This window comes from Typopeltis vanoorti, chromosome 20 (assembly GCF_054136105.1).
Source record: "Typopeltis vanoorti isolate ZY-2024b chromosome 20, IOZ_Tvanoo_1.0, whole genome shotgun sequence".
NCBI lineage: Eukaryota > Metazoa > Arthropoda > Arachnida > Uropygi > Thelyphonidae > Typopeltis > Typopeltis vanoorti.
Window position 1 is genome coordinate 111,487,913 of NC_143568.1, and position 27,882 is coordinate 111,515,794.

General features: G+C 44.0%; 1 protein-coding gene across 1 annotated transcript in view; it reads left to right on the plus strand.

The window, feature by feature from the left end:
* Positions 1–17,174: 17,174 nt before the first annotated feature.
* LOC150095798 (septin-4-like) overlaps positions 17,175–27,882 on the plus strand; it is a 32,770-nt gene continuing 22,062 nt past the window's right edge. The window contains 4 exon segments of the mRNA XM_090410668.1: positions 17,175–17,284; positions 24,490–24,574; positions 25,062–25,148; positions 25,329–25,452. Coding sequence (XP_090266794.1) covers positions 24,565–24,574; positions 25,062–25,148; positions 25,329–25,452 — 221 coding nt within the window. The 5' untranslated portion in view covers positions 17,175–17,284; positions 24,490–24,564.

The window sequence follows — 27,882 nt, forward strand, 5'->3', positions numbered from 1 at the left end:
CGAATCTATTTGTAAGAAATGAGATTCACAATTTATAAGGAACTGTTTTGCACTGCAAAAATATCCAAAGTGGCTTACAGATCCCAGGAGGAACGTGCGAGTAAATCAGAAATGGCTTGAAGCTCTTTCTGTTTCCAGTTCTTAAGAGACCTCTCCACTGCAACTGATGAGACACTTTTTAAGAAACCATTGTGTTAATTCTTCTCTTCAGGGTGTTTAAAAACCTTCCAAGAATTCGCTAGCAAAACTTTAACCACGGTATTTCCTATCGTAACGAACCTTGATGAGATGTGGAATTCACTTCAGGTTATTCAAAGTGGAGGTCCAAATATTTTATTGAGTTTTTTTTCCTAATTAATCGACCAGTGCAATGCTGAGTACCACCTCAATTCGTTTTAGTTCCTTTTATAGTTATATTGGCGTATCATCCGGCTTTGCTGATGATAAGGAAACAGTTTTCTCATGAAGTGACTCTTGATGAGAAAACTGCCAACTTTAAAGCCTAACAGGGAATCCGATTTTTTAAGCGTGGATGCTTTTGAAAATAAAATCAAAACGTGAACGTGCAGAAAACGAAATTTATCCCATTCGAACCGTAGGGTAGAGAAGCAACCCCTCCATTTAAATTGCATGCCACGTCCTGCAACTGCAGAAGTGACTGTAGTTGCAAAACCATTCGGAGGGGCCACAGCTACCAGCATCTGGGCATGCACGTGGGTCATAAAGTAAAATGGAAAAACGTAAACCCACATCCAAGCCAACCAACGGAGGTCTGCATTGAAGGATAATAAACGCGAAGCCTCACCTAAATCGTAATATCATCGTAATTGAGCGAGCATACTCATCTTCTAACATCGAAATCCACACAGGATTAGCCTCACCGAGCGGCCCCGTACCCCCGGCAGGATCTACTTTTCGAGGTGCTCAGGCAAAAAAAAAAAAAAAAAAAAAGCATCCAGCAGCGCCATTTCACCAAAACTTATTTCCTTATCTGTTAAAGCTGATCAGCAAGTTCTTCAATCCATTCCATCAGCATTGCTCAACCACTTTTATTTTCAACGTCTCGTGGTCTGTGTGGTGTTCAAAAATTCAAAGGATGCCTCGGCGGATATTGATGAATGCTGGGTCATCAGCGAATGACATCATTTTGCCAAATAAGCAGCGTTCACAAGCCGGCTGGACTTAACTCTCTACGGCGCATCAGAACCAGGATGGCTCCTGTTCTGTTCTTTATGGAGAGAGAGAGACACTCGGGGTCAGCGGGGTAGGCAACCGAACGCATTCATATGGAATAAGAGAAATTAGCCAAACACTAAATTAGCTGCATACAAGACAGCGTTGAAGCCAATTTTAACTGATGGATCCGAGAGCTGGCTTAGAAAATAAAAATGTGGACCCAAATCAGAGGGGCCAAATCCGTTCTGGCTAACAAAAACTGTTTTCATTGTGGCGTTTCGTTTTCTTTCCATTGTGCAGGACGCGCACACGTTCTGCCTTAACCTAGTCATGAGCTGATCCGGAAATACTCAGAATCGGATATTTTCTCCCGACTAGATGTCGTGTTGTCTTCTTAAATGAATCCCATACAACACGGGTGGTCCTTTCGTGAACGTGCGAAACAGGTCACGCGATTTCATTACTCGAGAACACTTTGCGCGATGGATTAGGCTCTTGTGTGCAGCACCCGTTCGTTTCCTTGATGCCTCTAAACTCATCGACATGAGTTTAGAGGCATCAAGGAAATTTTGGAAAAGCGGCTTCAGCGAAAGCTGAAGCCGCTTTTCCAAAATTTCCAGAGCTGAAATAGTCCGTTTCTTTCTATAGACATAAAAAGGGTGTCAGACAATTTATTTATTTTTATTTGATCCTGTTTGAGTCTTATTTATCTGACGCTACTTAATCTTCGGGGACAGTCCTGCTTCATTCTTCCACGTAAATGCACACATGGAGAAAAAGAAGAAGAGAACGGGATTCAACGAAGCTAGAACTTCGATACGGACTGGCATGAAAATGATATTCGCGGTCTCGGAAAGTAACCCGAGGTCTTAGGGGTGTTCACACCGCCCCACGAGTAGCAACAAACCGCATACGTGACTATGAAATAAAAAAAAAAAAATAGAAATAGAAATAAATAAAAGAGGAGAAGAAAGGAAAATGGAGATGGAGTGAAACCCAAAGCGCCAAACTCTTAAATTAACGAAGGAGGTTTTTTCTTCGTAATTTTTCGAAAGACGAGCACCCCCAGAGAGTGTCGGTGACTTATCGATTACGACTGTGCAGAGTCACCGGATAAGCTAATTACCATCTCTCTCTCTCTCTCTCTCTCTCTCTCTCTCTCTCTCTCTCTCTCTCTCTCTCTCTCTCTCTCTCTCTCTCTCCCGTCCGTAAACAGCAGCCCTTAACAAGCGAATTGGGGGCCCTCCTTTCGCGATTATTTCGTACCGAACGCGTTTAAGTAAACAAACGCTCCGTCCGAGTCTACAACGCATCTTCGGCGTCCATTGTCACACCTGAGACGCAGAATTGTCTCCGCACGACTTTCTTTCCGTCGGCATTCCCTTGGCATCGTTACAGGTGAGCTTTCATCGCGTGCCGCGGGTGCAGTCGCGAGCGAGTAGGCACACTTTTGTCCCGAACACTCTCTTAGACCTAATTATTCGGCGACGCGACTGCTCGGGGAGTTTTTTTGTCCCACAATAAGACGGAAACGCACTCAGCCAAGCGCGGTTCCTTTCTCACCTGAAGCGGTTGTTGACTCTCTCCGATTGCGACTCCTTTCCTCGAGACGCCTTCCCTCGGTGAGTGCTGAAAGGGGGGAAATGGGAACCCTTTGTGTGCCTTCCTCTCGTATCAAACGTCTTGGCGTTCTTCACAACACTTTCTCGAAGAGTTCCTAAGAAACCTCTCTCGAACGTTGTGTACTCAACTCCAAATTTCTACTTTCTATTTTTCTTCTTCGTTCTCTGATTGTGTTTTATTTGAGATCTTTCGAAGATGTTTTTGTTTGCAACCCCCATTCCTCCCCCCTTCTAATTAGCGGATATTCTCCGCTGAGAGCTTGTTCGTCGATCCACGCAAATGCTGTTTTTGCGAACCCAACTTCTTCTTCCCTCTTAAACATTTCTTACAGTTGCGCGACATTCTGTAGACGTATAAAAGCTAAATTGAAGTCGATTCCCACTGACGCTTAGAAATTTCCATATGAAGAGAGAGAGAGAGAGAGAGAGAGAGAGAGAGAGAGAGCTGAGAGCTGCTAATGCAGGCCGAAAGATCGGCACCAAGTTCGGTTTCATTTCTCCCGAGGTGAGAGCCCCAGGCGATAAGAATTCCACTGAACTCTTATCATTCCTTCATTCAAATCAAAATAATTTAAAACCCACTGCTTGTTGGAGGCCTGAAGTGGCTTCAAATAATTCGTCTTTATTCGCTGGAGTCGATTCTCCAGGTTATCTCACCCGCGGTGCTTTAAATGTCCTGTGGACAGACGAAGGCCCTTCGCTGACCCGCAGCTTGACTTAAGAAGTTCCGAAGCAGAGTTCGTTGCCAAGAAAGCAACGAAGGAGAGCAACCGATGAAAGCAACGGAAAAATGACCCGGTTCGAATCCGTCATTTTTCATGTGAAAGAGAATTAACTGATCTCATGGGGGGGGGGGATTTTCCTCTCGAAAGATGAGAGGAGTTTGGGAACGAAACCTGTTGATTTCTAGAAGTGCGAGGAATCTTCTTGCGTTTCCTCTCTGATTCCTCGAGCAGCAGCGAAGCACGTGGAGTGGTCCGACGATTACTGATTTTGTGTATCGAAAATCATACTGAATCCCTTTTTTTTTTTATTTCAATCGGTAAGCCATTAGGTCTCCATCTGTCTGTCTCTCTAGAGGCGATATTCTCCTGACACTAACTGGTATTCTTCGTTACGCTTCAACTAATTCTAAGTCGGACTGCGCTGAGTTCACTGATTAAAAAAAATCAGAAATGCGTCCCTGTGGTTCGGTGACTGAAACCTTTTATAACCCGTAATGTCGGAATAATAATTTTTATCACATTCTATTTTCATATATTAAATCGCATTCGGTAATTTTCGTATTCATTTAATTACGTTTGATGCAATAACTTTTTTTTTGTTCATTTTAATAAGGTTTATAAATATAATTATAATAATTTGAATAAATAAATAAATTTTATTTTAATTACTGTTATGTAGATGGCGCTGTAAGTAACTTGGAATTAAAAGAGAAACACGCGCACAAAAAGTACGCATCGGACTTCATCATTCACCAACTAAACGAACTCGTTTTCAAGATTGAATTCAACAGTCATCGAGATATCGCCTTCCGGTCAAAGTTTATTTGTGTGCTGCGCGAACTTTGACCGGAATGTACAACAGAAATAAAGGGTCTCGTATGAAAAAATAAGCAGTTACGTGACGAAACGGAAGTCAGAAATATAAATCAGCAGAGAGAAACATTTTGAATAGAAATGAAGAAATGATGACAGCGAAGCGATGAGAACAACCAACATTGCAAGATGAAATACAAAGTTTATAAAAAAGTGTACAAACCGGTTCTTCACTTCAGTAACCACGAAGGAAAAAAAAAAAAAAGAACAGCTATTGTCTCGAAGCAAGCATTTCGTAAGAGTGTCGCTGAATATTTTGTATCTTTTGGTGAAAAGAAAAATCCTTTGCGGAATATTCATCAAGGGGAAATTTTGGAGCGATTTTGTAACACTGTTTTGGCATTTGTAGCAAGTTATTTTCTCTCTCAAAACAAAAAATCAAAATCAAAACAAAAAAATAAAAAATGATGGTACAAACCCAAAGCAATGGTATTCAAAGTTAGAAGTGCATTTTAATTAGAAAAAAATCCTTAAGTTGTAGCGTGATTTCTAAAGTTATCTCTTGGAAGATATTCTTCGATATTAAAGGAAGAAATGCGCAAAAAATCCGTTTTCTTTAAAAGGGTGATTTATTAACCAAAATAAATTTTTTACCGTCTTTCATTCTACAACGGGATCAACTGTTTTCAAGAAAAGCAGATCAGCGTCCTTCCTTCGCTGATAGTGGGCTCAATAAACCAAGTCATATGAGAGAGAGAGAGAGAAAGAGTACAGCACAAAACCATGACCGTTTGGTGGTCCTTAACGCTCGTGTTTTTTTTCTGTAATAACAGCGTCAGTCCTACGGGCCACTTTTGAGATGCGGGGTTGAAAACCGAAGTGTGTGAAGACAACTCGAGAGTGACAGAGATGGAACCTGTCGAAGAAAGGAAAAGTTCGCGCAGTCGGGGTCTGGAATCGAACCAAAAATGGGATTTCTTTCATGGGCGTTAAACGTGATGAAGTCGCTCTTAGCAACACACTCGAGGAGCAACTTCGAAGAAACCCCCAACAGAGGAAATATTCACATCTGATAGGAAATGCGATTCGTGTTTGTTTCCAATTAAAACTTCATTCAGAAATATTGAAAAGATGAGCAAGCAATCATTTCCACAGCGGAGTGATGAAAACCCTGATTCTATCACTACATTTTATAATCCCTGCGTTTTTTAATCAAGATTCAAGATGGATGCGTGTTTCCCATAGATTTGATACGCGTGTGGAATTTGGTTTCGCATCAAATCCACGCAGGAGAGGCGCTCACGAGCGCGTGGCACAAGTGGAGAAGTGATTAAAGAGAAAGAAGAAGTTAATCTCTTCGTGTGTTTCTTGAACAGCAAGATGTCACCATCCTTACAGAAGTAACAGATAGAGACCGATCAGTAATTGGGATGATGGAGGTTGAAGCTGAATACACGGATAGCGACTAGCAGAAGCTGCACGTGTTCAGAGGAAATGGCGATTTGGACAAAGGATGAAAATCATCCAGAAAATCGGCAAACACCTTGATAGACGCGTGTGTGTTTCTGGTCTGTTTGGCTCTGCTGTCGAATTAAACAACCGGGTTTCCGAAATAAGGCTGGAAACGTGCGATGCTTCATTGGATCTAAAGAATGGCAAAGAGATCAGTGTAAGAAACTGGTTGTGGAAGAAGATTGTGTCTTCAATTGATGTACGCTTTGGTTTACGTTCAAATGGAGAGGAATGGGGACTGCTATCATTAGCAACGCTGGAGATAAGATATGAGGCAAGTGAGAGAAAGACGTGCAGAATGAAGAGTTCGAAATGAATGAAGAGGGGGAAAAGCACACAACATTAGTAGGGAAATAGAAAGAGGGACACGGATCCAATCGCCATGACACATATAGTGAACTGCAGGAAATCGATGCGCATAGCGGTGATCGCACTTGGCATTTACCTTTGACTGGTGAGCCACCAGACAGAACGCGATGATAACCACATTCTCGATTGAAGCAAGAGCGACGAAACGAAAATTCAGCACGTAATTATAAATCGTTTCTTCGGTGAGGTGTGAATGGCTTCCAGAGATGGTTGGGTAAATAAACGATGAAGGCTTCAACAGGCTGCGTGGAATGGGCATTAATTCTGGAGCTCAAATTGAAGCACAACTGGGAGATGCCATGAGGACCACAAGAATTTTGATATCCAAGCTTTTGCTGATGGTTTTCTGGTGAAGGTCCAGAGGCCAATGGGCGATGAGCTATTCCTGGTATAGTAGGAGATGATTTATTTTGATCGTCTGAGGGGTTGGAAGCGAATAATGATGCCAGCAGGTTGCCCTTAACTTTAATGTCACCATCTGGATGTGCAGGAGAGAGAGAGAGAGAGAGAGAGAGAGCGATGAAGAATGAAAGGGCATGAGTTACACTTAGCAATCATTGCAGGGATCCAAAAGAATCAACCGCCTTTTGAAGAGAAGACAGATTTCATGAGTTTCAAAGGCGAAATGTTTGAGGCTGCAGTGATGAATGAGCTCGAAGTTGGGTTTTTGATTTGCGCCAACTGAAAGACGCAGAATTGTTCGATCTTGAATTTCACGCTCGCAGTAAAAATCAAGATTCGGAGGGTGGTTCGGAATAGTGGAAAGGGTGTTTAGAATTACGGCCGAAACAACTAACGTTAGAAGGAAAAGGTATTAGGACCGCCAAATAAGTTTGTTCTAACCCACTTTTGAGTGACCATCCCCCTGGGAAGGTTTCTTCGTGTTTTACAACCAAAACTTTTCAATCAAAGCCATTTTCAAACAAAAAACATTCGCTATTGACTAAGCTATGGAGGATGAGGATTTTAGGTGGAATTGAGAGGGACATTCAGTCATTCGAATGGGTTGGATTACAAAAGTGAAATCGGTAATCAGTCCAAGAGAAGGGGGGGGGAGAGTGGAAGGCGTCGCATTTGACATATTTGCAATTCGGAAATTTACTAGAATGAGTTGGTGAAGGACGTCCCATAGCCAAGGATGCTTGAATAGTTAGGGAGTGGGTTAGCGAGAGGAGTAACTACCGTGTACTGGGATGGATATCTGGCTAAGAAAAGATCAAAGAGGTTAGTAGGATAGCGAGGATTATCCGATATTCTGATGGGTGGAAGGTATGACCCCTCTGTGTTAAGTCACTGTTAACGGGGAATTCCTAAATCTCAGAGACAAAAAGACTTTTGTAAGGGTATTCTGCAGAAAAAGAGGCATCGATTTTGAGACAGGGGACAGAGCAAAACGAGGGGATTCTCTGCGCTTGTAAAGGAAGGAATCACGTAAAGCTTGCTTCGGATAGCCGAGATGAGAAACTGGTATTGAGGCTGGCAGTTCAGGTTCGAATAGAAAAAAAAAAAGCCTGTCTTCGATGACTGCAAGCGGCCCTTCGATGACTGGTGGTGGGACCCACGACTTGCACTGAAGTGAATGTAAACGAGAGGGGAGGGTGGTAGCTGTATTTCGTTGTGTTTTGTTGTCTTTTACGTGTTAATAACATCAAGTTCGGTTCCTGCAATCAACAGCCTTCCCAGTTACAATGTATTACTCAAGTACATGCCCTTATTACTACTAATGATAATAACTCTTATTACGTGATGACGAGAAATAAAGACTCAGGGACTGAAGAATATAAGATCTAAAATAGAAAACTCAGGAACGCCATTTGGCTGGACATGGAGAATTATCATGCTAACAAATGTAAAGGGAAAGAGAGAGAGATAGAATTCCAGATGAGAATTATGAAAGGATGTTTTATTTAGTTTGTGAACTAAAGCAAAGTCTAAGTCCAAATTGAATGTCATCTGAGACAGGAATGGAGCATGGAACAGAAGAATTGGAAATCAAAAACAAATGGAAAGAATACTGTGAGGAACTGTACAGCAGAGTGGATAAAGAAAATGTGGAGCCCTCCCACTAGGCAAATTTTGATTTGGAACCTCCTCCGCTTAGGCATTAAGTTGAAAGAGCAGTTAAGCAGCTTAACAGCAATAAGGCCCCAGGTGCAGATGGAATCCCAGCAGAGTTAATTAAGGCCACAGGGAACGGAGGGATAAGAGTGTTTCATAGATTGATTACAAGGATGTGGGAGACAGGATCAAGGCCTAGAGACTGGAAGAAGTCAGTTTTCATACCACTACATAAGAAAGGTGATATGAAGGCATGCAAGAATTATAGAACTATTAGTTTGACATCTCGTGCAAGCAAAATTTTATTAAAGATCATACTAAATAGGATTGGGGCCAAAGTTGAGGCAGAGATGCCCGAGGAACAAGCTGGTTTTAGGAAAGGTAAGGGCACCAGAGATCAGATACTTTGCTTTAGATAGATCACAGAAAAGTATAAAGAATTTTGATTCCCTCTGGTAATGTGTTTCTTAGACTACTCCAAAGCTTTTGACTGTGTTGAGCATGTGAAACTGTGGGAAGTAATGAAAAGAATGGGTTTTCCTCAACACACTATCAGGTTGATGGCCAATTTGTATAAGGAGCAAGAAGCCTCTGCAAGAACAGGTGTTGGATTAACTGACCGGCTTCAAGTTGGAATAGGAGTTAGGCAAGGATGTTTACTTTCTTCTCACTTGTTTAGTATATATGCAGAGGACATCATGCGAGCTTTGGACAGGAATTACGATAGGAGGTAGATTGATCAGTAATTTCAGGTATGCTGATGATGCAGTACTCCTTTGTAATGACATGGAAGAACTAGGACTAATTCTTGACAAAGTTAACAAGATCAGTAATAACAGAGGACTTCAACTCAATCCTAGCAAGACAAAGATTATGCTCAAAGGGAGAGGAAAGTTCCTGAGAAACAAGTGTACCTAAATGGAGAAAGAATGGAGGAACTCAGTTCGAGTACCTGGGATCCGTTATTGATGTGAAGAATTGTGTTTAGAAGAAGATTAAGAATGGCTGAACTAGTCAGAAACGTGTATAAAATCGGGAAGGATGGATCTATCTCCATGGGCACAAAGTTGAAGATTTTGAATGCAGTTGTTTTGCCAACAGCGACTTACGGATGTGAGGCCTAGAATCTAAAGAAGTCTGATAGAAAAGGACAGGTGTTTTTGAGATGTGGTGTTACAGAAGGCTGTTGAGGATATCATATACTGAAAGGGGGTCAAATGAATGAATGCTGGAAGGGATCGGCAGAACTCTAAGGTTTAAGATATTGGACACATTTAAGGTTCCTTAAATATCTAGGACACATTGAAAGGATGGAAAGAGGACTTCTCAGAACAGTAATAGAAGTCAAAGCTCCTGGGAAAAGAGGAAGGGGTAGACCATCGATGAAGTGGATGGATGGTGTGTCTGATCTTCAGAGAAAGAGAGAGAGAGCGATGAAGCCTCCGGAAAAGCATAAAACAGGACCACCTAGCGAGCACGGAGTGGCCCAGCACGGAGATCGCAGAAGTTGATATTTCAGTGATTTGTGTAGTGCCACAAAGCTTGTCGATTGACGAACCAGGGCATATATTATCATAAACACAGCTGCTGTGTATATTGGACTTTAAGTCTACTAGAAGAGGTCTTTGATAAGTAGAAGAAACGCCGTGGGCAAGTGAAGAAGAAAGCATTGTGGAATACCTGCATTAAGTACAAAATTTGAGGATAAAGATCCAACCATCACCACACGTAACATCCATCCAGATAAAAGTCTAGCATTCCGACTGCAGAAGCCAAACCACTAGATCTATCTCGTGAGATTTGAGCAGATGTGGGCCACCTAAGAAAGAATTGATCAATAGCGAAAGAATCCACACTGAAAATCATTTAGTAGTCGAGAGGATTCCAGGGCGCAGAAGTTAAGCGGTAAAAGCTTTTTTTTTCATTATTTAGAAATAACTCAATTAAGCGAAGTTGGACGGTAATTGTGTGGCAAAGATGCGTCGCCTTTCTTAGGAATAAGTTGAATACGAGCTCCTTCCTGGCTACAGGAAAGATCGGGAATATGCGAGAACGAAAAGGCGACGTGAGGAGCAGTTCTTGACCTTCAGAACAGTTGGAGGAGTCCATTAGGAAACGTTTATGGTATCCAATTGGAGTCTGATTTCACAAACCAAAGGATCGTTGAATATTCTGGGGTTGGAATGAGAGGAGCGCATCGACCGAGATCTTGTAGAGAAGCGTTTGCTGCCAGTTCATGTTGAGTTTTTTTTTCCTTTCAGGATTTTACGTGCGATGTCTTCGCTGTTTGCCAACAAGGTCGAGACACATTTTAGTGCATTTAAATCACAAACGCTTCACCATGGAAAACCAATCACATGACTGTTTGCCCCTCCCAAATACACTAGTAATACGTCTTCCGAATGGTTCATTATCTTTTTCTATTCACGGGAAACTTACGAATGCACGGAGATATTTGCATAAACACACCATCATCCAGCATCATTTAGTATGTTTATACTAAAAACACTGGAACAGGTGTTTTTCTTAAGAGTTAACTCCTCTGCCTTTGCCACACTTTTTAGACGACGCCTGTGATCTCCAGAAAATAGAAAATACTAAAATTCCCCGTCTTCCCTAATACTCAAGACCACAGCAAACTATTACCATCCCATACATTGAGATCGCATCCGATTATCCAGAGTGCTAATAAATGCAAGCTGCGCACTATGTTTAAACCATATATGATTCCACTTGGATTCGTGTAATGTCTGACAACACGTGGATGAGAGATAACATTGGAAAAGAAATCAAGATTCGATTGGGGACTGTCTAGAGACAAACAACATCCACAGAATACAGAAGAGCTCGGGAACAGAACAATTTGGCATCTGTGGAGCGTTCTGGTAGGCGAGAGATCAATTGGTTTGAGATCACGAGCGATGAATGTCTGGGCATCCCAACTCGTCCGATCACCGCAGTTTGAAAAGGAAAGCCAAGTGGAGTCGCTAACATTCGCGTACAAGGAAGAGGGTCCCACCATTGGTTTAAAGAAAGGAAATCGAAATTTGTGGATGGCATCAGGAGAGGAATTTCAATGAACGAGGACTTTTTTAGTTGTAGCGAGGGAGAGAAATGTTCAGCCAGTGAAGATCAAAAAGAGGAGATCGAGAGGGATCTTAAGTGGTTCTTTGACATGTCGGACACTGATAAGCAAAAATGCCGCGTTAAGTGAAGGAGGATAATTGGGAAAAGCGAGGCGAGTGAGGAAGGTTAAACTTTGAATTCCTCTCAGGAAAGGTGTTGCGGTTTGGGTGGATCTTTTGAGTGAGATGAACTTGGTAGGAACGTGGAATGGACAGATTCCTTACTAAGCCATGAATGGGCAATTCCCCTTCTTTTCTCTCCACACACACACACACACACACACACTACTATGTGACTCCCTCCAGGCACGCCTGGCAGAAAGAATAACGGCAGCATGCTAGCTGACCTGGTAACCTCCTGACGCGTTACCGTTAGGTGTTCGGTACTGCGCGGTACATCACACGTAACGGCAATTGAATTAGCAACTTTTATTTAGTTTCGTCTTGAACCTCCTTTATCCGTAATTACGGCATATACGCGGTTTAGATTCCACCAGGTGTTCGACGGCATCTACATCTACGACATACCAGGCGTTCAGAAGACAGTCCTTTAACTGGCTGAGATTCGACTTCGTTGTCGGATCTGTTTTTCTAACACGTCCCACACATTCTCAATGGGGTTCAAATGCGGAATTCTGGCGGCCAGAGAAGATGGTGGAAGTCGCTGTCATGCTCGCTAAACCACTGCTGAACAACTCTTGCTCGATGGACAGGTGGCATTGTCGTCCATAAAACAACCGTCACCTGCTGGATAAAAAGTCAACATTGCAGGATGGATTTGATCGGCAACAATGTTCAGATATTCCTTGGAGGACGCTCGACTTTCTAGCAATATCAGGGGACCTTTCCCTCCTTACCAACAGAACATGGACCACCTCCAGAACCTTGAGTCATGTTTACAAGGCAAACTGGGTTGGTTCATTGCTTCGTGGGACTGGTGCCAAACTCTCTGAACAAGTTGTACCGTGACTCGTCGGACCACGTGACTTTTGACCAGTCTTCCAGTGTCCAATCACAGTGTGTCTGACACCACTGTTCCCGTGTTCTTCGCAGAAATCTGTGGTATAGGCATGCAACTACCAATCCTCTTCAATTCCCGGTGCACACAGCTCGGTGAGATATGGTCGGGAAGAGCCTTCATGAAATGTTTTAGTCAATTGCTGCACACACGAAGTTCTGTTGGTCCGTACAAGCCCTCTCAGATGACGGCGATCTTTTTTTTTTCTGACAGTCTTAGGACCACAAGTAATGGGATCTTTTTTTCCACTGATTAAACACACGGGATATCTCACCTTTTGATAGACCTGTCAGCTGCTATTTTCAAAATCGTGGCTTCAATTAGACTGGCACCTACACTAAGCCCTTTATCGAACTGAACTCCGAAAGATTCTTTGTTTTTCCCATTACGATCAACACTATTGACGATTATTTGACATTTGACATTAATGGCTTTAGAGGTGAAGCAAGATGCTTTTCATATTGCCCGCTATCTGTTAGGGATACAGTGAGGGAAAAATTTTATGAACAGTTTGCTCGCCCTGAATGGGCATGGAGATTATGTATCGCTAAAGGAAATTAAAATGGCTTTTGGTCTTTTATGTTTGGATAGATCCGTTGCCTCGTAGGCTACAGCTTGCTGAACCAGATCATTAAGGTGTGTGAACGTTTTTAGGAAAACTTTTGTTGCTAAAGAATGTAGGAAAGAGAAAATATAAGGAATATTTGTATCTCGATGAAGTTGATTGTTTTTGATAAACCATGGGGCGTTTAGAACCATTCGCAAGCACGTGTTTTGTAGACGTTGCAGTTTGAGAATGTTAGTGTTGGAGGTGTGGCTCCAGGCTGGAGAAGCGTAAGTGACTATGGGACGAATCGTCAGCTGGAATAAAAGTAATTTGATTCCGATGTTTAGCTTGCTGTTCCTGTTAATTAGGGGGTAGATCTGGGCGATGGCTTTAGATGCCTTTGCACACGTAGTCTTGATGTGCTGGTTAAAAGTTATTTTTTTGTCGAGCAAGACACCAAGGTATTTTGTTTCTGTCTGCGAGGGAATTTTAGTATTGAATAGTAAGACGTCTTCTGCAGGACATATCGATCTATTCATGAAGAGAATGATGAGCTTTTTTGGGGATTCACTTGTAGTCTCCAATTGGAGAACCATTCTCTAACTTTAGAAGGTTTTGTTGAAGCTTTTTAGTGAGAAGGTGTGGCAGAAGAGATCTGGCTAATAATGCTGCATCATCTGCACATAGGGCCACGATGGATGATATTGGGTTGTGCGGAATGTCTGACATATATATAAAGAGAGAACAGTAATGGAGCCACTAGGGATCCTTGTGGCACTCCAGCCAAGATATGCCGCTGGGATGAGGTAGTATCATTGATCTTGAGTTGCATGCTTCTATTCTGTAGTTGTGATCTAATTAGATGTACCATTTTCAGTGAGATACCGGCTGAGATAAGTTTCTGTAGCAATCCGAAGTGCCATATTTTGTCAAATACTTTGGATAAATCAAGAAAAACAGCTCCCGTGTATTGATTCCAGTTGTAGCTGGTGGTAATATATTCAACTATTCTGAGGATTTGCTGGGTAGTACTATGGCGTTGCAGAAAACCGAATTGCTCTTTAGGAAGGATGTTTAGTTCATTTACTGAAGCTTGAAGTCGTGAGAGGATGACCTTCTCTGCAACCTTACCCAGGGTGGAGATGAGACTGATTGGACGATAATTTTGAAGCAGGTGTGGGTTCTTGCCTGGTTTATGTATAGGGATTACATCAGCCTGTTTCCAGGTGGGAGGAAAGTCAAGATTGCATTTATGATTAGGGTCAGGTGCACTACAGCTTTTCGGGGCAGCAGCTCGATCATTTTATTTGTGATGCCATCTGGACCAGGAGCTTTTTTGTTCTTTAAATTCTTCATGATATCGTATATTCCAGCAGGTGATGTGTGTGCAATATGGTCAACACCAGTATCGGGAGTTTAATGAGTGTGTGAATTTGAAGTCCAAGTTTTCATATGAAGGTTTGCACTGCTCTTTTAAATTTTTTGCTGTGGCGTCTGCCTTTTCTGCGTCTGTGTGAACAAGGCCAAGGTCAGAAAGTAGAGGGGGAAGGGATTGCCTTCCTTTGTTTCTGATATTCCTCAGTAGTCCCCAGATAGAGTAATCAGTAGATGAAAGAGAAGTTCACTTTGCTTCCCATAGTCGATCTCTGTAATCCTCGAGTGTATCTCTCACTGCCCCAGTTAATCTCTTAAGAACTGTTTTGTATTGTGGTGCGCAGTATTGTGAAATCTTTTCCTCGCTCTATTTGTTTCCCTGATCAAGTTCATAATGTCTTCAGGCAGACGACCAGGCTTGGGGGCAGATTTGTAGGAGGTGGCTGCCATTATAGCGGAGTTAATTTGTTGGGCGAGGCTGGTGACTGCGGTTTCGACATCTTCTTTTGAACGTGGATGACTATTGACGATAGCTGACCAGCAGCACTCTTAAATAGTTGCCTAGAACACGCGGTGCTGCACGTGACCGATGATTTTGTATAAAAGTGGGAATCTAGTAGCCGATCTTTGTGCCTACGTCAAAGCTATCTGCTGAAGAATGTGGGATTTTTCCGTGATGTACGAAGCGATGCGAAACATCATTCATTTTGTATTCCGAAAGAAACGGGGGGGGGGGGTTGTAACTAGAACCTTAATCTGGATCCAAACGCTTATTGGAGAACTGACGCGACGTAAAAGAGCAAGTTGCGGTGTGTTGCAGTGGAGATTAAACTCGTCTGGCGATTCGCAGTAGCAAAAACCTTTGACGTTTGCTCTGAGGGGTCGCATCTTCTCACGCGACCACGTTAACTCCCTGCTAGTGAGTTTCTCTCAATGAATTGGTGCGAAGCCAGTTTGGCTGGGCGATCTGTGCAGGTCTGCCTGCTGTGGCGGCGTAGATTTCGTTGCTCACCGAATTTTATTCAAGTTTAAGTTCCATCGGCGTTTTACACACTTTAGCTTGGACGCTGCAATATCCATCTTGGCTATCCCCAGAAGAATGTCTTTAATTCCTCCTCCTCCCCGTATTTAAGGACCAGTGGCAGTCACGTGATGATAAGAAAAGACGACCGAACATATCAAAAGCCCTGAAAAGCGCATATTTGGGGATTAGCAAAGAGGGATTACGAAATGAGGGGAAACCACGCCAATGCGAATAATGCTGAGAAATAAGCGGAGCCCACGTGATGATTAGAACATGATTTGTTGATGTCATTTTTATTATCCAAATTGTTTTTATCCTTTCATTCGCATCAAAGTTTAATAACATAAAATAAATTAAAAAAAAAAAAGATAAAGAACGAAGTTTTTTTCAACTGCAAAAAGAAAAAAAAGGAGATCTTCACTCATAACATTTCCCTGTACTGTCGTTTTCGCAATTTGTCGCCAGTCATGTCGTAAAGGAAGTGTACTTGTAATTGTCGACAGCTGTTTGCACTGGTTGACCGAAATAAGGTAAACGCCAGTACTGTTCCGTTGCAATAAGCACGAGCTAACGTTCATTTAAAATGGCGGCTCAACAATTCGTTGATTAAAATTGAAAAATCGAGCAATAAATTATTTTTTTGTTAACAATTGGATAAATAATCAGAGCGACAAACGCAAAATCAGAAATGCCCGAACAGGAAGTCGTCTGCTAATGTTTTCCATTTGGCGTTGAAATGCGCCGCCATGAGCGAAAAATTTGAAACGTTTTTTCTCTTAAGCGATTGTTTTTACCCTCTAAAGAGCATGCGGGGGATGACCAGAGTGAACTCGGTTCACGCTCTGAATTTCGGTTTAAGCCAAACTTTGAGAGGGAAGATCGGAGATAATGTAACCCCTCAAAACACAAACAGCGTTACGTCATCCACCTTTTACCAACTTCAGCCCGTTCGAGTTCCCATCCCGTATTTTATGTTCGAAAAGAGACGCCTTTGAAGATTAAAATGAAAATATTCGGATCGGATCGCGAACAAATTTTTCTCGCGTTTCTAAATCGAGCAAAGCTGATCACTCGAATCGTCTGCCGCAATCGCTCGCTTACGAACGTTTTCAACCGAAGCACGTGACACTTTCTCGTGCTAATCTATAAACGGCGGTTATTATTATTTAAAAGCGACGTAATAATCGAGTTGGATGCAAATAAAGGCCGCGTGTCAGACATCTCGCTCACATTCTGGAAAACCCCGCGTGCGAAATACGAAGCAGCAATGGCTCCTCTTACGTCTGCATAAACCACCAATACTTCCTCCAGCGCCACCTGCCACTACTACGAGGGGAGCTTCAATTTGCCTTTTATCATCATTTTGCGAGTCGGTTTTCGAACTGTGGATCGGTTTGCTCAATAACACGAATCGGTGAGCGCGCGCACACACACACACTAGAACTGCATAATTAGCGTTCGTATTGTACGAGTAGAGGCAGCAGTACGTCATTCCATCTTGGTGTCGTTATGGACGACAGTCGGAAAGGTCACAGCTCCCCGAGTATCGATCAGTTCCCATGACTCAACGCTACATCCGGGAGCCTGATAGCAGAGCACCGCAGTCGACGGAGCAGGCAAAAACAGGGAGGAGGAACTGAATTCGCGTTCGTTGTCTGTCCTCGCACAATCCTGAAAGATGTCTGCTTGCTGGAGACCCCGTTAGACCCTCTGGGCCCCCTCCCCGGCGATGCATCACTCAGGTAAGTGTCGAGGAGATCTTTAATGGCGTCTTGTTGTGTGTGGGTGCGTGCGTGCGTGGATTTGAGCGTTTTGTAATGCGACGTGCCACTCATTCGCCTTTTCTCTCTTTTTTCTCTGCGGCGCCTCCTCCACTCGACCGACCTGAACATCGACTGGGCTTCCGTTCCTTCCCGTAGAGGTAAGCGATTCATTTTTATTATTTTGTTAACGTTGAAAGGTTTTTATTCTTGCGCGAGCCGTGACGTGACGGCAGGTGTTGTGCCGATCCCACCCAAACACCTAAGACTAATTCGCAGTCGGAGGAAACAGAACTGTCGGATGAGGTCGACCGAAAGGGAATTGCGGCTTTTAAATCAAAGACCGAAAAGAATAAATTCGTTAATATAAGTAAAAAAAAAAAAAAAAAAAAAAAAAAAAGCACGTGAGGTATCTAAGACGCCGTGGATTTTTCGTTGTAGCAACGTAAATGAAAGCTCTGTGGATAAAGAAGGGTGGGCGACACAGCGCGCCGTTTTTTTCCCCTCTTTAACCCGATGTTATCCCCACGCAATGATGGCGTGTTTATCTTCGCCAACTCTCCAGCAGATCCAAGGACACCTGAAGTCCGGCTAATAGCCGAGGGAGGGGGGGGAATCCTCTGCCGACACCGATGGCATTTGTCCGTTGCAGCCCAGGAGGATGCAGAGGGATGTTCGCCGCCGTTTTACTGCTCCCCTCGTCGTTCGAAATGTTTTCGTTCGTTTTAATTGTGACCTGCGAACATTTTCATCAGTCATAAACGCATAGAAATGATGCGCACGTTTTCTGTTCAAAACATTCACGTTATCGTGTGTAGAGGGAGCTAGTGGGCGCTTCCATGCATCATTCGGAGTATAAACTTAATTCAATTAAAACCATTATTTCTTTATCGGGATGAGATTATCGTTTTGCGCAATTCAGCGTTTGTTGCGTGAAACGAGAGCTTGAAAATTGGGTTTAAAATTATGCGACGAAAACTAAAAAGTACATTTTTTATAAGAATAGAAACAGACCATAATTGTTGTTACGTCATCGCTGCAATCGGCTTACAGAATTTCGAAATCGTTCGTTTTGAGTTCTTTCAAAAGTGCCTTTCCCTTAATCCGACTTTTCCCGAACAGTTCTGTTTCTTCCTCTGAAGCCTCAAACTGAGAAAAATGTTCCTTCTTTTATTTTCTTACTAAACAAGGAAGAGCGAAATTAATAAAAGCTCGTCGTTTGCGACTGAATGCAAAGAAGTCAAATATTTACGCCGTGACCTCCTCGCCGAGCATTACAATCGCGTTCAGGGTCACGTGGTTTGAATCAAGCCTTTGTTTCCGACTGCGTCGCGTACCTGATCACAATGGGAAACACAATCTGCGCGCGACGATGTCGTAATTGCTAAACTGGGTCACGGAATAGTATGGAAGCGAGAGGGTGACTAAGCTTTCTTTCACGGCACGCGAACACTACCTCTACGAGGGTTACGACTGCGCTTTCAAGAGGAAACGAAAGAAAGAAAGAAAGAAATGGCTTTGCAGCCAGCGGACGGCAATTTGCAATTCATTCCGGGACTGATTCCGAGTCAAAACTCTTCTGCGAGACCAAAAAAGAGAAACGGGGGGGGGGGAGTGTTCGCCGAGGAAATTGATTTCCAGTCTCGTGCGACGGTCACTTCGCTTGGAGCCGTCCACCAACTTCCGTGTGGTCGCTTCGTTTCATCAAGCTGGACGGAACAACCGCAGTTCAGTGTAACCACACGCGCAGGGAGAGAACCCCTCGCAACTAAGAAGGGAATTGAGCGAAGAATAAACTGCGTGAAGGGACGAATCCATTCGGATTCCTAAAAGCAACATTCAGACGTAATAAGCATTTCGCATTCAGAGCGCAACTCTCACTGCGGAAAGTCCCTCGTCACGTGACACGCACGCCGAGGGGGGGGGGGTGAAACGGGGTCTGATCTGAGATCAGAAAAAGTTTAGAATTGAAACCAGAGTGTCTGTTAAGTGCTGGTTCTTAATTTTTGTTCTCACGAAACCCTTTTGTTTGGCTTTTCGTGATTGGCCGAGTTAAGACGAGAAACGTGATTCTCCCCCCCACACACACACCCACGAGGGCCCACAAAATACATCCCAGGGTCACAATGCGTGTGCACACGAACCACGAGGACTGTTTAGCAACGAATTCTTTTATTAAGCGACACGATGGGGGTCATCGGAGTCGTGCGGTTTGACCCGTCGTGGTTTTGTCAGTTCCCTCCTCCCGCATGCATCTCTCCCAGCAACCCGGAAGAAGAGCGGCAACAAGGTCGTGGAAGTTCCGACCACATTCGGTCCAGTACTGGATGACCTTCAGGACCCTTCATCGATAACTTTTAAGCTCCTCGCGCGGTGAATCAGCAGCACTTCTTGAATTATGGGAGGCATGAAGTGGCTGACGTGTTGGATCTCCGGAGCAAAGTCTCCGGTTTTTTCCTCTCTTCTTACATGCGGTGCAGGTGACACTTTTGTGGCCTGTCAAACACGCGGTGAGGACTCAGTCTCACCAGACGAACTTGAACCAGTTAAGTGATTTCGCAGGTGATCACCAGAGGGCAGCCTATGGAATCCAACCCGACGGCAATCTTGGGAGGCTTCTTCATAGCAAATTCTCAGCCTGCCACTGCAAATTTGTTACGAAGTTGCTATAATAATGCCTTGAACACTCCTGCTAAGCATCCACTTGCAGTATCGAAGCGAGCCTGTTGTTTAAGTCCATCCCACAAAACGGGGATAAAAGTAATCCATCCAGTCATCGTCGCACTGTTCCCACCCTCTTAGCCTTCTGAAAGTAATCATCGTCGCTTTGTAGAGTTGAATTAGCGTTTAACATGTCGAGATTTTTATTTCGACAGAAACGAATGCCCTTCAAAAATATCACTGCAGCGTACTCGACTTATTCTGAGCCGCATATCGCAGTGCAATAATCACGTGTGCAACCTAAGAGCAACAGCTCGTCCGGGTTACGATATGCATAAAGTTACGAGCATTTATGTAATTAATTTTCATTATATACACATGCGTACATCCATATAACATACATATTACCATAATATAATAAAATCGCAGGAGACACGCTAATATGTACAGAGAAAGTTGCATAACATTAATTAGAAACAAAATAAAAGAAAGCAGTTAAATAGTATTTAAATTTTACGTTTTACACATAAGACTGGATCTTTGAATAAAAATATGCTAAAAACCAATAATTTATTCAATTATTTTGAACAGAGCTTCCTCATTTCTGTGGGAAAATAAATACTCTTTGATTAGCGTTTTGCAATTGTTTGGGTTAGTTTCATTTCTTATTGTTAAAGGAAGTGTGTTGAATACTTTTGGAGCTAAATAAGTATGACGTTTGTGTGTTGCTTCTTTATTTGCTTTCGGAACTAAATATTTTAGGCCCTTGTGTCTACTAAGGAAAGCATTTTGTTTGATATTTACGTATTCGTTGTTGTTTTTTATGAATAGCAGTACCCTATAGACGTATAAACATCTAAGGGGTAGTATGTTTAGTATGGTGTATTTATTACACATTGCAGTATCCTTCTATTTGTTTCTATTTGAGATTTGAATTACTTTATTCTGAGTCGAGACTAAAGGTTTCAGCGTAGTGCGATAGATTCCTCCCCAACTTAATATACCATATTGTAGTGTGCTCTGAATCCAGAAAGAACATAATATTTTTAGCATATTTAAATTTAAGAATCTGTTTAGGTAGTAAAAAGTCTGTTTAACATAATCCTTATTTTATTTACGACATCGGAGATGTGCGGTTTCCAGCTTAAATTACTATCAATTTTTAATCCCGAGTAAGTTATTACACTGACTTTTTCTATTTTCTCGCAATTGCCATTTGAATTTGTCCTGCAATTCCAATTGTGCAAAATTAATTGTGCAGTGAAGTTCATTTTGCCAGTTGTATTTCGCGAGTTAAAATTTACATATTTAGTTTTTGAGACCTTCAGACTGAGACTATTTGACTATTTGACTGGAACCAATTTGTTACTTTCAATAGATCAGCATTCACGATGGTTTTCATTTGTTCGGCTGTGTCTGTGGAGAAAATTAGTACTGTATCATCTGCAAAAGTATTTATTTTACTGTTTAGTTTAAGATTGCAGAAGTCATTGATATCAATATTAAATAAAATTGGTCCCAAGACAGATCCTTGTGGTACATCGCAGTCTACTGTTTTGGAGCTGCTACAGCTCCCCCCCCCCCCCACCCCCCCCCCCCCCCACCCCCCCCCCCCCCCACCCCCCCCCCCCCCCACCCCCCCCCCCCCCCACCCCCCCCCCCCCCCACCCCCCCCCCCCCCCACCCCCCCCCCCCCCCACCCCCCCCCCCCCCCACCCCCCCCCCCCCCCACCCCCCCCCCCCCCCACCCCCCCCCCCCCCCACCCCCCCCCCCCCCCACCCCCCCCCCCCCCCACCCCCCCCCCCCCCCACCCCCCCCCCCCCCCACCCCCCCCCCCCCCCACCCCCCCCCCCCCCCACCCCCCCCCCCCCCCACCCCCCCCCCCCCCCACCCCCCCCCCCCCCCACCCCCCCCCCCCCCCACCCCCCCCCCCCCCCACCCCCCCCCCCCCCCACCCCCCCCCCCCCCCACCCCCCCCCCCCCCCACCCCCCCCCCCCCCCACCCCCCCCCCCCCCCACCCCCCCCCCCCCCCACCCCCCCCCCCCCCCACCCCCCCCCCCCCCCACCCCCAAGGTGACCATGGCGACCCGATCATGACCAAGGAGAAGACGACGGTAAGTCCCATTCTCGCAGTTTTATCCCAGGAGGGGTGAAGGACCCTCCCTTTTGTTTTAGGCGTGGTATTCGCAATTGCGGTTCTGATCGCCGAAGCGACTGCATGACTCCCCCCTCCCCGCTGCACGAGATCGATTTATTGGCACCTTCTGGGAGACGGAAACCCAGGGTCGGGCATTCACCTTTCGGTTTTCGTTTATTGCCGAGAAATTATTTGCGTTCACCCCCCCCCCCCCAATGAACGTTTCCTAACTATGGGGGTGCTTCCCCTAGAGGGGATTCAGTCTCGGTCCGGGGGGGGGTTAACCTATAATTTCAACTGCTGCCTCAGCAGAACGAACAGTTTTCGCAGCGCGTTTGTTTACGAATTTCGTTCCGATAAATTAAGCCCGAATATAAAAGACGAGTTGGAAACCTTCGACCTGTCAGCATATGGATTGAGTGATTGTAAGAGCGCGAGATTGTTTTGGATGCTGCTGGAAGACGACGAAATGATTGCCACGCTGTGAAGGAACGTGTTGTAGCTATCAGAAATGTTTTACACGATAAAATAAAGATGGCGCTGTTGGCATTTTATGCGCAATTTTGCTGCCCCTTTCATTCCGACACTCCCGAATGCTCTTTCGGTGATGTCACGGGAACATCCGAAGGCAGTGCGAAGTTCTTTTGGGTGGTTTTCTCTTTCCCTTTACTGCAATAATAAAAAAAAAAAGTTCTTTTCGCCCTCAACGGGGGTTCGACCCCACGTATTCTTGACCATCGTCATCGATCCGGACTCAGCAACTGTTTTGGACGAGGAATTGATTGGGTGACGATTTATGAAAGGCAGAAGAGAGAAGTCATCGCTTTTAAGACTTGAACGAAGGAGTGGATGCGAATTTGAGATCGCGTCGGGCTCACCCCGAGTTAAGTTGATTTCTGTGTTCGTCGCACCTCGTTCAGCTGTTCTGTCTGTCGTCGCCTCGCGAGCAGCGGAATTTCTTCTCCCTCGAACTAACAACGACCTCTTTTAATTCGTTCGTGGGGGTGCCAGCGGGGAGAATCGCAAAGTGCATTAAACACGTGACCATCAATGACGCGAGTTCATTTGTGAGCGGCTTGAAGATGCGGAAAATCCACTCCCGCCAATTCCTGGAGGGATCTCTCGATTAATAAAAAAAAAAAAAAAAAAAGCACTTGGGTGCGAGAGTGTTTGTCGCGACATTGGAAGACTTTTCTTTCGTCCTATTCTTAATGTGGGTTCAGCTGAGTGTGAAGACTCCGATAGGACGCACAAAGTCGCTTCTTTTCAGCGACCACCCTCGTGAGAGGACATTCCGTTGCTGCACGTACTTAAATGCGCTACTTGAGCGAACGAGACCCGAAAGCAAGGCCCCGTTCGGCATTTATTACCTCTCCGTCACCGAAGTGATAAATTAAAAATTCCGAGCTAATTACAGTTTCGGTGGAACTTCACTCGAGGCTGAATTCACGAGAGAACGAGTTTGGCATCGCTCTCAGCTCACGAGATCTTCCTCGCGGCCTTTCCTTCTCTCTCGGCAGCACGATGGGAACCGCACTTCTCTCGATGTCAGCAGAGAAGACGATGAGGCCGCGCCTGCTTCTTCCGGTCCTAATAAATGACTGCGTTTCACCGGTGCGTCCTCCAATAAAAGCAAAATGTCTCGGACGGTTTGTAACCATCTCGAGGTGGAAAGCGTCGAGCTGAGCCACACGCCACCGTCTCCTCGCTTCAGACATTCATTTTCAAGTCACTCGCATTAAAAGCTTTCGCGTTCGATGCAAAATTTTCAAAATTTCGGGTTCGAAATGTTTTGCATTTCGCAAAATGGGTTGCTTTAGACGTTCTACCTATTTCACGAAATCCGTGTGAAAACTTATCTGCAGCGTGATTATTGCAATTTGTCGTCTTCATTTTGGCGACTTTTTAATGGCAAAAAATCATTTGAAACCCGTCTGTCATGTCCAAGTTTCCCATTCTGTTACTTCGCCGGAATGTTCTTGAAATCATCTTAAAAGGAAACCCGCATTCACTTCGTATGTCTTAGGATTTACTATGGGGGGAGGGGGAAGAATACAAACTGTATTAAAAGAGTGACAGTGAGGGATGGACGGGTGGCTGATGCGACGAGAGTGTGGGTGACGTTTTCGAGTTTCGTGTTTGGAAATTGAAGTCATTGCGCGGGTGCGTGGACTAAGCCGCACCTGGACTACTGCGCGCTCATTTGGTTTGCCGAAACGAAGGTCAAGGCGAGTGTGTACGAAGCCTGCGGAATGTTGCCGATGAGGACGGACTGAATCCCCGTTAGCAGAAGAGATGGGACCGACGCAGAGGGGCTGCGGGGGTTTCCGAAAGGAGTAGACGATGTTAATGAAGTGGCGTATGGAACGGAAGGGCCTTCCCTTAGGCGAGACCCAAACACGCGGCAATGACGACATTTTCCACTTTTCCGAAGCGCGCTTACTGCTTTGACTTACGGCGATATCGTTGCCGCCATTGCGCGAGCTGACTCGAAACACTTGAATATTAAAACAGTTTTCTTTCTGCTGAATTCTCCCACTAACCGTTAACTTTCCATTCCTTTAAGGGGGAGATTGGGTTTGCAACCCTTCCGGAGCAGGTCCACAGGAAGTCCGTGAAGAAGGGATTCGACTTCACGCTGATGGTCGTAGGTAAGAACACTTCGTTAGCAAATCCATAAGAGCTTTAAGTAAATCGAGAAGATTAAAGATGACGCGAAATTTACACTTAATGCCGGTTTGCACACTTTTTTTTTTATTTCATTTGTTTTATTAAAACGCTTCAGTCAAGAAAAAAAAAAAAAAGTAAAACTCATAAAGTATACATTCGCAATTTCTCTTCTTGCTTTTAAGATGTTCCCAAAGACATCTCGGTAAAAAACGAACTTAAACTAACTTAAAGACGCGAAGTTCTCAACATCCAAAGTACTGTGTTGGTTATTTAAGAAAGAGACGTTAATTCCTTTCTTTCGACGGCACTTTATTCGCAGGCCACCCTGAAGCGATGAATAAAGTGGGTTTTACGGTCGGAAGATGTTTCTTGCAACGCGAACAACCACCACGAGACTTTAAAGCGCGTTACATTTTTGGTAAAATATAAAGTAGTGGAAAGACGTGCTAAAGTTTAATCTTGTTGCAGGAGAATCCGGCTTGGGAAAATCGACCCTCATCAACAGCCTCTTCTTAGCTGACCTCTACAAGGACAGGAAGTTACCGACAGTGGAAGGTGCGTCTTTCTTTCAAATTCATCTTGTTTGCCGTTAAAATACTCTTAAGTATATCCCGATTAGTATTGTGATTTCTTTTTTTTCGGGGGGGGGGGGTGATAACACAGTAGTGGGTCTTCAAATGATGACCTCGTGTGATGAGGTATGCCTGATCCTTAGAGGTTGTCTCTTCTTTTCAGAGCGTGTCGACAGGACGGTGGACATCGAGAAGAAGGCGATGGAGATCGAAGAAAAAGGGGTGCGGCTGCGATTGACGGTGGTGGACACTCCAGGATTCGGAGACGCCGTAAATTGCGAAGAGAAGTAAGTGGATTCGTTATGAATCGATTTGCCTTTCACTAATCTGGATTCGCATTTGTTTGTTTCATTTGTTTCTTCGTTCTTTCTTTCATGTGTGTGTAAATTATAATCCGTTAACATTCAACCTTCAAAAGCAACCCTCCTCCCGACGATTACTCTCCTGAACTCTTCTCGCATCCCCAAACGCCAGCTTTAACTTTTCCTTCCGTAATTTGTGATCTTCTACGGTGACAACGCAAAAGCCCCCAATTTCGCCTCTTTTTCATCGGGCATTCTTCTCCCTTTCTTCTTGAGACTCCAACAGGCCGATAGACAGAAAGTAATGGATACCCTTCTGAAAAGATAAATTAAAAACGTCGAACTAAAAAATGGCACGTGGACCGCAGATTCCATTCCGAAAGTAACAAGACTTTGTGCTGCCACCAACCATTCCAAAGGTGCTTAACCCACCGAAATTGGACTCCGGATGCCAGAATCCGACTTCATTGTCCCAGCTGCAATGCACGGGGAGATGAGATGGTTTCGTAGCACGGAATCAGTTCAGTGCTTTTTTTTTTTTTAATTAAAGAATTCAAGTGCGGGGCTCATTTCTTGCACTAATCCTGTGGTGAGAAAGGGTCCACAGCTCAGCTGGAAAGACGTGGGTTCGAATCTTTGCTGGAATGCGAGGAACCTTCATTGCGACATAACGAGGTTCATGCTGGAGTGGGGGGTACAGTAGCGCACAAATTAACCCGGACAAGCCGAGTTTTCGTCAAGTTTCTGGCTCGCTATTTTGATTGAGTGCTGCGTGTGTTAACTGTTTATTAATAGTGTTGTGCATTTCAACAGCGTAAACAAGTGTTGTAATTCACAGTGTTTTATTCATTTTGTGGAGTATAAAATGGAACCATCTCACAAAAGAAGAGCGTTCAAAAATATGAACTCTTTCTCAGCACACATCCCTGACTCAAAGAAAAATTGCCAACGAGTGTGGTGTTGGTTTGGGTACTGTTAATGCAATTTTAAAGCGGTTTAGGGAGACAGTTTTTTTCTCCTGACAAAAAACGAAAATGTGGGCGAAAAAGGAAAACTACACTAACTCAAGATCGTTTACTACTTAAGAAAAGCAAAATGAACCCGAGATTGTCTTCTGCAGACAGACTTAAATAGAGACTTGACAGCTAGTGGGATTGATGTTTCTGACATGACAGTCTGAAGAAGATTGTAGGAAGCAGGGAGGACTGCCCACGGACCAAAAAAGAAACAACTGTTGACGAAGGCCAGGCAGATAAAGAGGATCCGGTGGGCAAAGAGGTGCAAGGACTGGACTGTTGAGAAGTGGAAGAAGGTCGTATTCTCAGATGAAGCCATTTCTCAGTCCAAGGAAAGAGAGTACCCTATATGTTGTCCACAAATCAGCAGCTGAGCAGACTTTTTCCGCACACCGTCAAGCTCCTAAACACCCAGCTAAAAATATGTTCTGGGGTTGTTTTACACATTATGGTCCAGGACCACTTGTCCTTGCATTGGTACGATGAAAAATGACCAATACATAAAAGTATTGGAGAAAGGATCCAGAAGGACAAAGAACTCATCTTCCAGCAGGATCTCGCTCCGTAGCACACTGCAAAAAAGCGAAACATCCAACTGCATCAGTGGCCAGGAAACTCTCCTGGCAATTTAAACCAATAGAAAATTTGTGGGCCATACTGAAAAAGAGACTTGGAAATTAGATTGCAATACAAAAGATAACTTAATACAATCCTTTATAAAGTATGGTTTCGAAATGCAGAAATAATAAAAATATCTTCTACTTTGGTAGAGTGGATGCCTCAGCGAATTCATGAACTTATTAGGAACTGAGGAGCACATAAATTATTAGGGAAAGTTTAATTTTTGTATTTATTTTCTTGCGAAATTAAAATTTTTCTTTAAAATTTGTGTTCGGATTAATTTATTCGCTCGTGTACGTTTTCCACCTCGTGAGACAAGGTGTGCGTCGTTGAGCGGAATTATGAGGGTGTTCTGCAGAATTTAATCAGAACAAAAGCGCAAAGTCCCACTGATGCTGGAGTTTGGGGATGTTTCTGATAGACTGGACTCTGAGCTGAGCCAATCTCAGTCCGGTCGAGCAGTTGTGAAGCCAAACGATGAGTTGCAATCCCACCTAAAGAGCAACGTGAAAGAAGCGACCTTCCCGAATCTCGTGGTTTATCGCAAGCACGCGTCAAAGATTTAATAGGACTAAACATCGTGGGGTGGGCCTTCTTTTTAAAAAAGCATAATATTTTGGATTTTCGCCTTTGGACGTCCTCATGATTTTAGAACTTGATGGAAGCGGAGTCCCCAAAATAGTTCACCTCCCCCTGGCTACAGAATGTGTGAGATCGCAAACGTTGCCAAATGCACAGACAGTCGATTTTGCTGTTTGCGCACGAGATCCCAATAATC